Below are 14,353 nucleotides of genomic sequence, written 5' to 3' on the forward strand. Positions count from 1 at the left end.
CCCAGTGACAGGGATGGACAAAAATAGGCTTTCTCCCCATTAGAAAAGTAATAATCATTAAAGAAAATCTGAAAAACACAGAAAAGTAAAAGGACGAAACCGACAGTCTCAGTTGGGGCCTCTTTTCACTGTCTTCTGTTTCACTCTGTGCTGTCTGTGGTCACACTCTTCAGTTTTCCTGACCTCTTCCCCTTTGTGCCACCCTCCCACGCTGCTGCTGAATGGATTCTGTCCCAGATTCCTGTCACACAGTATTTAGCTGTTCTCTACCCACCGGGCATTTGGGTGGTTCCTCCTCTTTAATTATTATAAACTATGATACCTTGGTACACAAAACTGTTCTCAATGTTTTGGAAGTTGTTGCTGTTAACACTGTTTTGCTACTTGCTTAGACCTACAAAAGCAGAACTTATGGGTCAGAGGGCATAGACCTTTGTATGACCCTTGACAAGTGGTGTCGCGCCAGTCCACCCCAGCCGTGCCACTTGGGTAGTGCCCGCCCAGGCGTCCCGGGGCTGGCTGGCAGTCGGGCTTCAGCTGGTGCTGAGAACATGCCCCTGGCTGTTGCTCCGGCACCGCAGGGCGAGCTCGGGGGTGCTGCTTCTCTTCTCCTCTGCAAGTCCTGTCTCTGCGATGCTCTCTCCTAGCAGCTGTTTTCTCCCCACCTCAGAAAGAGACACCCATTTCTGGGTTCCTGTTTTTCTCTGGGGGACCAAGGGATGGCTGCCCTCGCCACCAGCGCCCCATTAAAGCAGAGCAGCGGTGGCTACTCCCTGCATGTGGGGGCCAGGCTCCATGCTCAGGGCATTCCCTGGCTCCTCTGCTCCTCACAACTTGACGAGAAGGTGCCAGCATCGCCCCCATTTTACACTCCGGACCTCCAGGCTCAAGGTGTACACAGCTTGCCACAGCTAGTACACAGCAAGCAGTTGGCTGAGCCGGGATTCAAACCAGGTCCCCTGGAGCGAAGTGTGTGCAGCTATTTGTTATGTCCACTGTCTCCCTACTCGCTCAGCGCAGCCTCCACTGAGACGTCTTCCCTCTGCAGGCTGGGACTCCAAGGAGAAAGCTCTTTCAAAAGCACAGGGTTCATGCCCCAACTGTTGGGAAGGAATCTGACTGAGACACCGAGGGAAAGGTTTGCTTGTGTGCCAAGCCTCCCAGCAAGGCCTCTCGGTGGCATTTCCCTCGGCACCTATCCTCGCAGGCCCTCACTGACAGGCCCTGGAATGGGCTCCCTCCCAGCAGGGCATAGCGCTGCGGGCACATCCTGGGAACTGTCCTGGGTGTGTGGGGGATCAGGAGACCCAGCCAGCAGTCTCAAGGATTGATTCTTAGGTCAAGAAAAGGAGAGAAGGCAACGCATCTGAAAGAGGTGTGGAACTCTCTGGAAAGGCCCATAAACATGCACAGGGCAGGCAAACATGTGCCCATCAGCTGGGGGCGGGGCAGGCTCCACAGGGCTCCAGTCAAGCCCCTCCTTCCAGGTAGAGACACTGAGGTCCAGGGAGACAATTATGGCACGTCAAAATCACCTCTGCTCTTTTCTCTCTTTCTTCTAAACCTTAAAATGGAGGACTGAGGAGAGGGACAGATGGTATCCTGAAGTACAGCTCCACATGGCCCAGAAATGTGGCCGAAGGCACTGCCCTAGCTCTTTATGTTACGGGAAAACCCACCTCTGGATTTACTACTTAGAGACAGACGGCACATGCTCCCATCTCAGCGACAGCTCGGCCCAGGGCAGACACCACGTCCACCACCCCAGCACCCAGTGCCGCTCCTTTCTGACAGGGGCGGGGCGGGGCGGGGCCGCCTCAGCTCCTTACCAATGCTGTCACTGTCGGTGAAGCCGAAGATGCCTTTCACCTGGTTGAAGGTGACGTGCTTCTGAATCTTCACCACGTTCCTGTAGAATTCTGGGCTCGACCTGCAAAGACACCAGAATCAAACCCCAGGTTCAGAGGGCGGCCTCCCGCTGAGGGCAAAGTAGCAGATGGGAAAACCTGCGTGGGCCAGATATGGGCGAGGACACGGCCTGGGAGGAAGGTGCCCAGAAGCCAGTGGTAGGCAAAGGTACCTGCCGCAGGCAAAGTGGACCGGGAAGGGTGGAAACCAGTGTGAAACCAATGCGAGACGACAAGCAGGGGAGCTAAGAACACAGCCAGATTCAGACCCAGCGGCCAACACGAAACAGGTAAATTCTGCCAGGGTCAGTGGTTGAGCGTGCTGTGTACTTCAAGTCTGGGAGCCCCAGGGGAGCTTTTCTGTTGAGACAGACGGTGTTGTGTATTATGGAAGACAATTTACAACTTGTCGCTAGATGAGGCATCTGGATAGCAACGGACGGGTCCAGGAAGGAGGGCTTGTCTCAGTGCAGCGGGTTCTCCCCGTATCCGGCCACCACTGCTACCTCCACGGTGGGGCAGCCGTGCCGTTTGGGCAGGATGGCCCCATCCCCAGCAACAGGGCTGGGCCACAGTGGTGGTTCAACCAACCAGACTCTTTCTTCTGGATGGTAAGCGCATGTGGATAAGAGGCCTCTATCTGTGGCAGCCGTTCTGTTACCAGAGGAAACCAGGCTGAGGATAAAGCAAATACAGGGAGGCAGCAGAACCCAGAGTGGCTTCTCACACTACATCTTTTGACTCACGCATTCAGCGGCTTTATTGCCTAGGCCCTGCCAAGTGTCAGGCACCATCAGGATACAAAGGGAGAAAGTGAGAAAGCGAACGTTTCCTAAGTGTTTGCAGAGCGTGGCAGGAGCTGTGTTAAGCGCCGCGCACACGTTAACACTGCCAGTCCAGGTGGCAGCTTCGCCTCCACTTTACAGATGGAGATGGAGGCTCAGAGAGGTTACCGGTCATGTCGCAGACCTAGTGGCTACAGGAGCTGGGATCCAAACCCAGGCTCGTCTGGCCCCAAAGCCTGTGCTTGTCTCACCCCATCTCACAGCTTGAGGAGCTGAAGACTTCTGGCCCAGGGCGGACAACTACCGAATGTCTTTGGGCAGACAGGTGAAGCGTCAGAGGAGCAGGGACACTGGCTGCCTGGGTGAGGGGCAGCCAGGAGGCAGGGAGGAGGGCAAAGACAGTCTCGCACCAGGGTCTGTTCCAAGTGGAGCAGAGGCCCACTCAGCAGGGGGACGGGCATGGGGACAGGGAGCGGGAGGTGGCTTTTACTGAGCGGTGGCCGGCCTGCCAAGTTCCAACCCTGGAGGCACCGGTCAGGGTGGGGACAGTGCTACGGAGAGAAGACCAGAGATGATGCACCACGAGCACCACAACAAGCCAAGTAGGCCCAGCCTGGGTCCCCCACTCAGGGTGATGGAAACAAAGCAGAGCAGAGCGCAGCAGCCGCCTGGAAAGGTGCCCGTCTGTCGTCTGCTGAAACAGGTGTGCCTGCACGCAGGGCAGCAGCAGGCCTCACGCTGCTCACACCCGGCCGGGACAAGCAGCTGCCTCCACCTGGGGGAGATGGCCGCAGCAACGACTCCACGAGTCCCTGGGGTGGGGGCAACTGTAAACGCTCCAGCGCAGATCAGCCGGGTGGGCCAGCCCTCTGGCTGGGGTCACGCTGCACAAGACGGCCCCCAGGGCCCCACAAGGAGGGAGTCTACAGGACCCCACACGACTCCGGACTCCAGCTCCCCGGTGTTTGAGCGGTATTCTTGAAGACCACCCTGACCTTTCTTGGAAGACGGGTCACTTCCTCGCTGCGCTGCTCAGGCTGCAGGATGAGTGCGGGGCCGCACCGTGAGTGGCAGCCCTACCCAGAGGGACACTGGTTCCCCGGGCACATGCCAGTGCCCACACAGTGTGACCCAGTGCCCGTACCCCGAGGCTTTGCCCCTGGCGACAGGAAACAGACCCGGCTGCATCCCGCAGATGGCGGCTGAACACCACAGTTTGCCCCCGGGGAGAACACTGGCCCTTCACATTCAGACGCCTTAAAGAAGCCCTCCTAGATCCCTTCCACAGGCACAGAGAGGGTCACAGTGTCAGAGGTTCAGAGCGACATGCACTGAGCGCTCACCAGGAGCCGGGCACTACTGGAATCACTTCACATGCAGTAACCCACGCAGGCCTCATAACGCCCTGCAGCCCAGGTGCCGCTCCCCCCCGACCACAGAGGCCCCTTCCTTTGTCCTCACCACACGCACGATCCCCGGGCACGTCATCTGTTAACCAGCTGACTCTCCCCATGAGAGGATAACCGACACGGCTGGTGGGTAACTGCCGTGTTGGCTGCCGCGACCCCAGCACCAGTCTGGCATCTAGTAGATGCTCGATAAACACCTGCTGAATAAATGAGCCGAGCAAGCAGGCAGAGAGGAGGCAGGTCACCACCGATCACACCATGTGGGGGTCAGGACGTGGACCCCGGCAGAGCACTCTGCACCCCTCCGCTAGACTGCCTGCCTCTCACGGGCCCCACTTCCCAGGACAACGGAGGCTCAGAGAAGCCAAGGACTTGCCGAACCAACCAGGAGCAGAGCCGGGCCTGCAACACCAGCTTTCAGATTCCCGGTGCGTGTCCTTCTGTCCCTCGGGACGCCCAGCAGGAAGGCCTCTCTGGGCCCACATGGGGGGTCAGAACCCTGAGGGGGGCGGGGTGGGGAAGCTGCCTGCCTGCCACTGACTCTGTCCCCCATGGAGCCCTTGCCACACCCCCCACCCAAAGAAGGGGCGGAGCTGGCTTTGCTGTATTTCCAGCTCCTACAGACCAGGAAGGGGCTTCGTTAAATCTGAGTTAAATTGTAAGAAAAAGAGTAAAATGCTCAAGTATTTAGAAGAAACTTAAAGGGAGTAAGACATTTGAAAACAGGCTTTAACTTTTTTTTTTTTTTTGGTGAGGAAGATCAGCCCTAAGCTAATCCTCCTCTTTTTGCTGAGGAAGACCGGCTCTGAGCTAACATCTATTGCCAATCCTCCTCCTTTTTCCCCCCAAAGCCCCAGTAGATAGTTGTATGTCATAGTTGCACATCCTTCTAGTTGCTGTATGTGGGACGCCGCCTCAGCATGGCTGGAGAAGCGGTGCGTCGGTGCGCGCCCGGGATCCGAACTCGGGCCGCCAGCAGCGAAGCACGCGCACTTAACCGCTAAGCCCCGGGGCCGGCCCCAGGCTTTAACTTTTCCAAGTCTCTCCTAACTTGAGGTCAAACACAAAATGCCTTTCTGAGAAGAGCAAGTGGAGACCCTGGGTTTACAGGCCGTCTGGGCTTTCATCTTTCCTCCCATGTTTGCAAACAAAAAGGAAGTTCTTACCAGGCAAAGGTGGAAGATGTGAAACCCCAGTTACCAAAAAGAAGACAGCTTGAGAAACAGCTGCCCAGACCCCACGTTCTCTCTCAGAAGGTGCTTAAAATAGGGGGGGCTCATGTGGTGGTCTTTTCATGCGGACTGTTCAAAGGTTCGCCCCCCACCCCCACTGCATGCCCACCCATGGAGTCATCTTCACGGGTGTTTTAGAGGTTTGTTTCTGCCCCACCAACATCTAAGTTCAGCAAGGCAGGGACTTGGTGTGCTCACTGCTGCGTTCGCAGGGCCTCCGAGGACACCTGCCATAGCACTCTGTGACTGTTTGTTTTATTGACCTCGTGGGACAGGGCCACCCCTCACACTGCAGCAGATGTGGGGGAGGTGGAGCACGGGCTGCTGGGGGACCGGGGGGGGGGGCATCTAACTCTGGCTGTGGGAGGGAGAGCTGCCAGGAAAAGGCGATGCTTGATCACGTGTTTGGAAGAAAGCGTAGGATTCCACTGAGCCAGGAGTGGTGGGTTAGGGAGGGGACCTCTGGGCAGAGAAGAGCATGGACAAAGTGAGGATGAGGAACTGGAAACCGTTCCATCTAGAGGGGGTGGCAGTGACGCTGGAGAGGAACACAGGCGAGATCACAAAAGGGCTCGTGTGCCAAGTGGAAAGTAAGAACTTCACTCCAATGATGATGGAGAACCAGGAAGGGTGTGACTGGGGGCCAGGACCAGATGTGCGTTTACAGAGTGCTGGCTGGTGGGGGACCTGAGGCTGTGAGGGGCCACGGTGGGTGGGAAGAGGCTGCACAAACGTGCGCTAGGGACTGGGCTACCCAACGCTGCCTTGTCCTAAAACGAGCAGCAGAACCCATGGTGTGTCTAGGGGTTCAAGCAGCGGAATCAGGTTGTTTTAAGGAATGAGGGGAGAGAAATAAAATAAAGAACCACGGAAATGATAACAATGATGACAGTGATAGTCTCATCTAACCCTATTTCACGGGCCAGACTTGCTGTGACTCACGGCCACTCCACATTTACCAGGCCTTAACATCACTTCAGATATTTCAGGTTTAGCTATGGTCATGAGGACTTGCTGTCTGCATCTATTTATTTAAAAAGCAGCCACACGTTTTCTTCTTACCCCATGTAGTCAAGGTCAGAGAAGATGAAAGTCTTGTTGATGTCAAAGCCGCAGGCAATGATGTCCTTGGCATTCTCTACAGCGTAGCCGTAGGCCTGGTCCAGGGTCAGGTCCTTCCACAGGTACTTCTCGTCGTCCGTCATCTGGATGACCAAGGGCACGTTGAACACGTCCTGCAGCCACCTAAGAGACACACAGGAAGAAGGCGGAGAGCTCATTTCCCCTGCAGAAAAAGGCCATTTTGCATTTGAAAACACAGTTGCTGCTAACAATGTACATCAAAGCCTCCTTGTCTCCAGAACTGCATGATCTTACTGACCAGAATGAGGGCTACTCCTATTTGCTAACTTGGAGGGCCCTGCACATCAGCTCTGTGCCAGTCACTTTATGTTCTTTATTCTGAAGCCTTAGAATAATTTGTGGAGTGGGTGTTATTTCCCTCCTACAGATGCAGAAACTAAGGCTCAGAGAAGAAAGTCTCCCATGGTCACAGGGACAGGGAAGAGGGGGAAACAGGTCTGTGCTCTCTCCACCACGTCACGTTCTCCTAAAGTGACACCCGGAACAGAGAGAACAGAAGCCACAAAGGTGCCAAGTCCCTAGGACCTTGATTGTTCAGCAAACATGAACTAGTACTGTTTTGTCGGTTCTAGACACAGTTTACAACTAACATTCCCGATTCACTAATAAAAGTGAGAAAAGTCATACGATGCAATACTTACTTTGTGAAAATAAATGGGATGAGGTGACCTAGATGCATTGCTTCGGAAGAGGGGCCTCTGCCCGTATACAGATAAAATGGCTTCTTATTTTCGTAGGCATCAAGAACTTGATTCATATCTCTAAAGGAAAAAGGAGAAAAGGAAATAGTGTGATTTTAGAGAAAAAAAATCAAGGTGCTAATGCTCATTTGGGAATGACAGATAAAATAACATGGATAATAACTAGTTTGTTATCCTTGGTGCTTATGTTATCAAAACGACAAGAAACTTCTACTGAAATGGTTTCTCCTGTGATTGTTCTACATGCAGGTTTCGAATAACGTGTTTAAAAGATGGATATGGTTGGGTAGCCACTGGAACTCTTTTGGAATTCTTCCAAATATCCATGTTGATGCACCATCTGCTTTACACCTGCTTTCCTGGGAGGGACACCAGGCCAACACTGCACAATCTTCGTTTAGAATCACCCAGCCTTGAGACTCTGGAGACCAGGCTGGGGAAATAGCAGGGTTCCATACAGTCCTGACTGAGAGAGGGGAGTAAGGAACGTCCCCCAGGACTTTAGAGGTGAAGTCCCCAGCTGGAGATCTGAGTTGGGCTCCCTCAGCCAGGCTGGGACCAGGTGTCTTCATCTGGCAGTCTTGTGGAATCATCTGCCATCCCCTAGGACTGGGGTCCACAGACAATGCACATGAAGGGTCCTCCTTCCTGGTTGTGCATCAGAATCATCTGGCCGGCTGTTTCCACACCACATTTGCCTGGGCCCAACCTTCAGAGATTCTGATTGTGCGGGTCTGGTGTAACGTCTGGGAATTTGTACCTTTAAAAGCACCCCCAACGCCCCAGTGATTGCATTATTTGGCACCCTTCTAGCTGTGAATGCTCTTTGTTTCTGGGCAAAGTGGCCCAAAATACAAGAAAAAGCCACCTTTTCCAGAGGTCTGGGAAGGAGAATCCACACAACAGTATTCTAAAAGTGACTTCTCCTTACTCCCCAAGCCAGAGGTTAACAGTGCTCACCTCTGGGCAGATAGGATTATGAGTATTCTGTTTTTTTGTGCTTAGTTTTGATTTTCTTCCCCCATGGAATGATCACACTGCTTTTGAAATAAGGAAAGAATAAAAAACTTAATTTTGGAAGAAACAAGTCCTTCTTTGGTTCTCACAATGAACCAAATAAAACTTTTATGGGCTTATAGAAGAGAAGAAAATGCAGCTGTCACATGAGCTACTCTCGATGCCTCTGTGGGAGTCTCTGGGGACTCACTGTGTGCCGTCCTGAGGAGAGGAGTGTGGGCAACTGACTGAGGCCCATTCTGGTTTCTAGCAGGGACCCGCCCAGCTGGTGAGGGGGCCCAGTCACTACAGGGCGTGGTAGATCTCACCTAACCCCTTATTTTTCAGGAGATAAAATTAGACAGAGAGGCGTTCTCAAATTTGAGAATGCCAAAAGCTTCAAGTCCTATGCCTCCCTAAGCCAAGAGCCTATACGATAACTACACTGAAGTAATAAACAAGTCACAAGGGCAGTGAGAATGGTAAACTGCTAACTTAACCGTTAAGTTAGGTGTGAAAACCTCACACATTCTGTGTCAGAAGTGCAGTGCAGTTGTAGAAGATGGCTGAGAGACAGGAGAAATGGAAGAATGTGTCTTTCCCTCAGAAGGAGCAATGAACAATCTAAAAATGGAATTAAGAAAATGCTATTTACAACACCATCAAAAAGAATAAAACCTTAGGAATAAATCTAACCAAAGAAGTGCAAGACTTGTACACTGAAACTATAAAGCATTCCTGAAAGAGGCTACAGACCTAAATGAGTGGGAAGACAACTATGTGCATGGACTGGAAGACTTAATATTTTAAGATGGCAATACTCCCCAAATTGATCTACAGATTCAGTGCAATCCTTATTAAAACCCCAGCTGCCTTTTTTGCAGAAATTAGCAAGTTGATCCTAAAATTCATTTGGAAATGCAAAGGACCTAGACTAGCCAAAATAATCTTCAAAAGAACAAAGCTGGAGGACTTAACACTTTCCATTGTCAGAACTTACTATAAAGCTGCAGTGATCAAGATTCTGTAGTATATTTAATAAACCCTTTAATATATGGTTAACTGATTTTCAACAAGGGTGCGAAGAAAATCCAATAGGGAAAGAACAGTCTTTCACAAATGGTGCTGGGAAAGTGGATATCCTACCTCACACATATTCAAAAATTAACTCAAAATGGATCAGAGACCTAAAAGCAAGAGCCCAAACCATAACATTCTTAGAAGAAAACACAGGCATAAATCTTCATGACCTTGGATTAGGCAACAGTTTCTTAGATACAATACCAAAAGCACAAGCAACCACAGAAAAAAATAAATTGGATTTCATCAAAATTAAAAATTTTTGTGCTTCAAAGGATACTGTCAATAAAGTGAAAAGACAATCTACATAATGAGAGCAAATATTTGCAAATCATATATTTGATAAGAAACTACTATCCAGAATATATAAAGAGAACTAGTATCACTCAATAATAAAAAGATAAACAATCCAATTAAAAAGTGGGCCAAGGATTAGAGTAGACATTTCCCCAAAGGATATACAAAAATAGCCAACATGCACATGAAAAGATGCTCAATGTCATCAGTCATTAGGGAGATACAAATCAAAACTACAATGAGATCCTACTTCACGCCTACTGTGATGGCTATAAAAACAAACACAACATGGAAAATAATAAGTGTTGGCGAGGATGCGGAGAAATGGGAACCCTTGTTTGTACACTGCAAAATGATGCAATCACTGTGGAAAATAGTTTGGCAGTTCTCCAAAAAGTTAAACACAGTTACCTTATGACCCAGCAATTCCACTCCCATGTACACACCCTAGAGAACTGAAAACACATGTCCACACAAAAACTTGTATACAAATGTTTGCAGCATTATTGATAACCAAAAAGTGAAAATAACCCAAATGTCTGTCAGTTGATGAATGGATAACAAAATTTGGGGTGTATCTATTCAGTGGAACATTATTAAGGTATAAAAAGGAATGACGTATTGACACATGCTACAACATGGAGGAACCTTGAAAACATGATGCTAAGTGAAAGAAGCCAGACACAAAAGGCCACATATTGTATGATTCTACTTATATGGAATGTGCAGAATAGGCAAATCCATAGACACAGAAAGCAGACTGGTGGTTGCCAGTGGTGGGGGGGGGAAGGGAAGAATGCAGAGCGACTGCTAATGGGTAGGGGGTCTCTTTTGGGGGTGATGAAAATGTTCTGGAATTAGATGGTGATGCTGCACACCCTTGTGCACATACTAAAAACCACTGAACTGTAGACTTCAAAAAGATGAATTAAATCTCAATTAAGGAAAAAGCTTTGATTGTATTATGCCCAGAAGGAGGACTGAGTGGGGCTTGGAGTTCTCTGCACAGAGAATTTGAAGTGTTCGGGCAGACTGCCAAGTTCTGTCCTATGTGTGCTCTTCTGTGACCGTGAAGCTCGAGCAGAATAGCACAGCCCTACCTCGGACTATAAACTCCAAGAACACAGCTTCAAAAGCAGGCCGGCCTCAACCTGAGGTCACCTGTGGGTGGGAGAGACAGGAACCCTTTTGGAACCTGCCTATTTTCTGATGTTATCTGCATGGAATTTATGGTCTAAGGTAGGCAAACTCTGTTCCATGGATACTCCATTAGTTTCTTTTTTGATATTATTTGTGAGCAGGCCAGTAGAATAGGAGGAAGAGGGTACATAATTTCAGGAAGCCTACTGCTTATCGTGCAGGAAACACTCAACTTGGACATATTAATCTCTTTTGTTTTTATGACATTTTATAATTTATAGCACATAATCCGGCATGAATCTCATCTGCTATGTACCTGACCTCGACCTCGTGAGGTGGGCAGCCTCCAAATGAATAAACTAAGGGCCGGAGGTGAAGGGATGGCCTGATCCTGCAGTTACTAGCTGGACAGAAAGGGCACCCCCGTCTCCTGACAAGCAGCTACTACTCTCCTCCCAGTCTCAGGTGGCCTCCCACTCATCTCTGGAATTAGAGAAGAGGGCTGAGAAGCTCTGCGCCAATAGGCCCCTGACCTGTGCGAGAAGAAGATGCCTCTGCGCAGGAAGTGGTGCGGCTTCTGGCCAATGGCCCTCTCTATGCGGTTGATCAGCTCTTTGTCAATTTTGCTGCTTCCGAAGCGAACTGGAAAGAAATCGGACAATGGCAGAGATGACTATCTCAGGCAGTGGGAGGTACGGTGATCAGACATTACTGAAACGAAGGGGAAACCAAGCGATCCGTGTACGACCTTAACGAACCCAAAGCTCTCGAGGCCTTCTGCTCTGGGCCATCCTCAACACAAAGTCAGCGTCCTCCACGTTAACAATGACAGCTGAGGCCACACGCAGCAAAACAGGAAACAGCTTACAGCATAAAACTCGGTTTTGTCTGGGATTGGATTTTGATGGGAAACATACCCAGAATACAGTCTAGCTAGCAACTTTTGACACACACACATACAGCTGCTTACTAGGGTATAATTTATGTACACTGACAACCATAATTTTAATATTTTTTATTTGTTGAACCGAATTAACGTCTGTCTTCAAGCAAATTTTCACTCATTGTCTATTCTTAAATCATGGAAAATGGCTTTGACTTAGATAAAAACAGATGAGCTCTGTTTCCTCTTTGTCACTCATCAGTGACCTCAGAGTAGGGACTTTCCTGAGCAGGGACCCTAGAGGAAGGGCGTGGCAATGACAACCTGCCATCTGTGAGGCAATCATCCTTCTCAAACTGACCGCCCGCTTTTTAGCTCCATAAACCACATCACTGGAGGAGAAACTTGAGTAATCAATGAATGACTTGTCACCAATAAGTGAAAGACAATTTAAATGACTGCAAAGATGCCCACTTCCATAGACTTTTCCCCCATTCTGAATTACTTAAAAAAAGGGAAAAGCTTATCTTCAACTGTCTACTGAAGACCACTATTTTGAACTCAGTTTTATATTATTATTTTAGTTAAAAATAATCCTTTGGGAATATAATGCACCACCCAAAGATTTTAGGATCTATTTTTTTCCTGACTTTGAAGCTTGACTGGATTGATGATTAATTCAAAATAAAAAACATCAATGGAATCACTTCTAAAAGATGGGGCTCTTCCCAGGACGTACCAATGAGCTTGTCATAGTCAATGCCTTTTGCACTGCTCGTCTGCACTGTCCATGGGTCCACGAAATCCTCCTCAGCTTCTGTGTCATCCAGGCCACCCTTGCTGCCAGGTGCCGGGTTCTCTGAAGAGCAGTTGGCCTTGTAATCCTCTCCTGTGGCAGCTTTGTAGCTCATTTTTAGTGACAATAATTTCTGCATTGCAGAGTCAATTTCACCCTGAACAAAGGAAATAAGGATGAAGGCTAAAAATATTAACAACAGCTAACATCTGCTGAATGTCACTGCTACTACGGGGCAGGCACTGTGTTAAAGGCATTCACACACATTAATTTGTTTAGTCTCCCAACAACCCAGAGGCAGGCATCATTGTCACTGTCATTTTCCAGTTGAAGAATCTGAGATTCCGAGAGGTGAAGGAGCTTCCCCATGGACACACAGAAAGTTGTGGGCCTGAATGTATTTTATTTTAATCTGTTGTTTTTCTACTGCTCTGGATTATTACTACAAACACTATGGGAGAAATGTAGGGACACGATGTACACTGTTGTTGAGGACAGAGTTAATACACTAAAGATTTCTCTAACACCACTCACGCCAGAGGACCCGCGTAACAAGTTCCTTTAATTGAGTATACTGAGTTCTGCACTGGAACTTGCTTTTACATCCCACAGTTTGAGATGAATGTTTATGGAAATTTAAACAATGATGCCACCAAGGACAGTAACAGCAACTCAAATAGACATCACGAAACAGATAAAAGGCAAGGGAAAAATACAGGCTTTGAGGTCATCAACTGAGCAGGGATTCACTGGGAAAGAGATGCCACTGCAGTCTGGATGCTTCTCAAACTCTCTGAAGCGTTTGCATATTTAAGTGTTTTAAAATAAGCATAAGAAAAACAAATGTACAATGTATCCTTGGGTACACTGGAAATCTATTAAAGACTTCCTCTTCCAGGAGCCTGCAGTCCCGCCGCTGGAAGCTGGGCATTTCCAAGAGCAGACTAATGAAGCAGATTAGTTACACGGGGCCCTGAAGCTCTGCTCCCGTAACTGGCCTTGCTGGATTAGAGCGCAGAGAATAGACACAGTCCGATTTGCTTGCCAAGGGAAATACAAACATTTCCATGTAGAGTTTATACCTAACGTGCCATAAACTGGGCTTCCCGCTGGAGAAACACTGCAACACCCACCCCCATTCAGAGAGAAGTGCTCCACCAGGTACAGCACCTGGGCCACAGAGGACTGTTATTGAGGCTGAGTGCGCAGACACGATTTGTGTTTCAAACTCTGAAACTATCTGGAATTCGTCATTTGAACGAGTCCAAGTTGCAGAGTCAATAACCCCTCAGATACCCCTCATATGAGAGACAGGATGCTTGCCAAGGGTGGACAGGGAAGCACCTTTTACCGCCCTCTCTTCTCCAGAGCCTGGGCGCAGCGCTTGCAACAAAATAACCGTTCAGCAAGCACGATCTATCGAATTATCTATGGGAAGAATTACCTTGCTTTGAAGCACACTGCAGCCAATACCCTTTAATCACTGGCTGTGCTGGCATTTCATACTCTATCTGGCCTAACTCTGCTTGCAACTAGGTGGCTCTTTGAAAGACATTCAACCAGTGTTCCTGCTGGAGGACTATCTGTAATCTGGAATGGGCCTGAAATAGACAAGCAGGCTCGCCCTCTTTTCCTGTTCTCAATCTAACATGGACCAAGATACTGAAACAGAACTTAAAAGCTGATGTTCTAAAAAAAAAAGCCAGACACAAAAGACTATATACTACCCGATTACATCGAGTCCCAGCCCAGGAAGAACTACCCACGGAGGAAGAGTCAGGGCAGAGGCCTCCCGTGGGAGGGGGAGGCAGTGACTGAAGGGCCAAGGATGGCTTCCGGGTGCCACTATGCTCTTCCTCCATTTGGGTGCCGGTTACACAGATGTGGTCATTTTGTGAAAATTCAGTGAGCTGCCTACTTCAGATCTCCACACTTTTCTGAACAGGTGTATTTCAATTTAAAAAGTTTACGTGAATTAAAAGAA

The 14,353-nt window shown here is 49.2% G+C and overlaps 1 protein-coding gene across 2 annotated transcripts in view; it reads right to left on the reverse strand.

The window, feature by feature from the left end:
- The window catches only part of WARS1 (tryptophanyl-tRNA synthetase 1), a 30,505-nt gene that overhangs the window by 6,597 nt on the left and 9,555 nt on the right, over positions 1 to 14,353 (reverse strand). For both annotated transcript variants that reach the window (XM_058567711.1, XM_058567710.1), the window contains exons 3-7: positions 12,313 to 12,526; positions 11,224 to 11,332; positions 7,118 to 7,237; positions 6,396 to 6,578; positions 1,830 to 1,930 (exon numbers count right to left, since the gene is read on the reverse strand). In XM_058567711.1, coding sequence (XP_058423694.1) covers positions 1,830 to 1,930; positions 6,396 to 6,578; positions 7,118 to 7,237; positions 11,224 to 11,332; positions 12,313 to 12,526 — 727 coding nt within the window. The remainder of the gene's footprint in view (positions 1 to 1,829; positions 1,931 to 6,395; positions 6,579 to 7,117; positions 7,238 to 11,223; positions 11,333 to 12,312; positions 12,527 to 14,353) is intronic.

Source organism: Diceros bicornis, chromosome 24, assembly GCF_020826845.1.
Source record: "Diceros bicornis minor isolate mBicDic1 chromosome 24, mDicBic1.mat.cur, whole genome shotgun sequence".
NCBI lineage: Eukaryota > Metazoa > Chordata > Mammalia > Perissodactyla > Rhinocerotidae > Diceros > Diceros bicornis.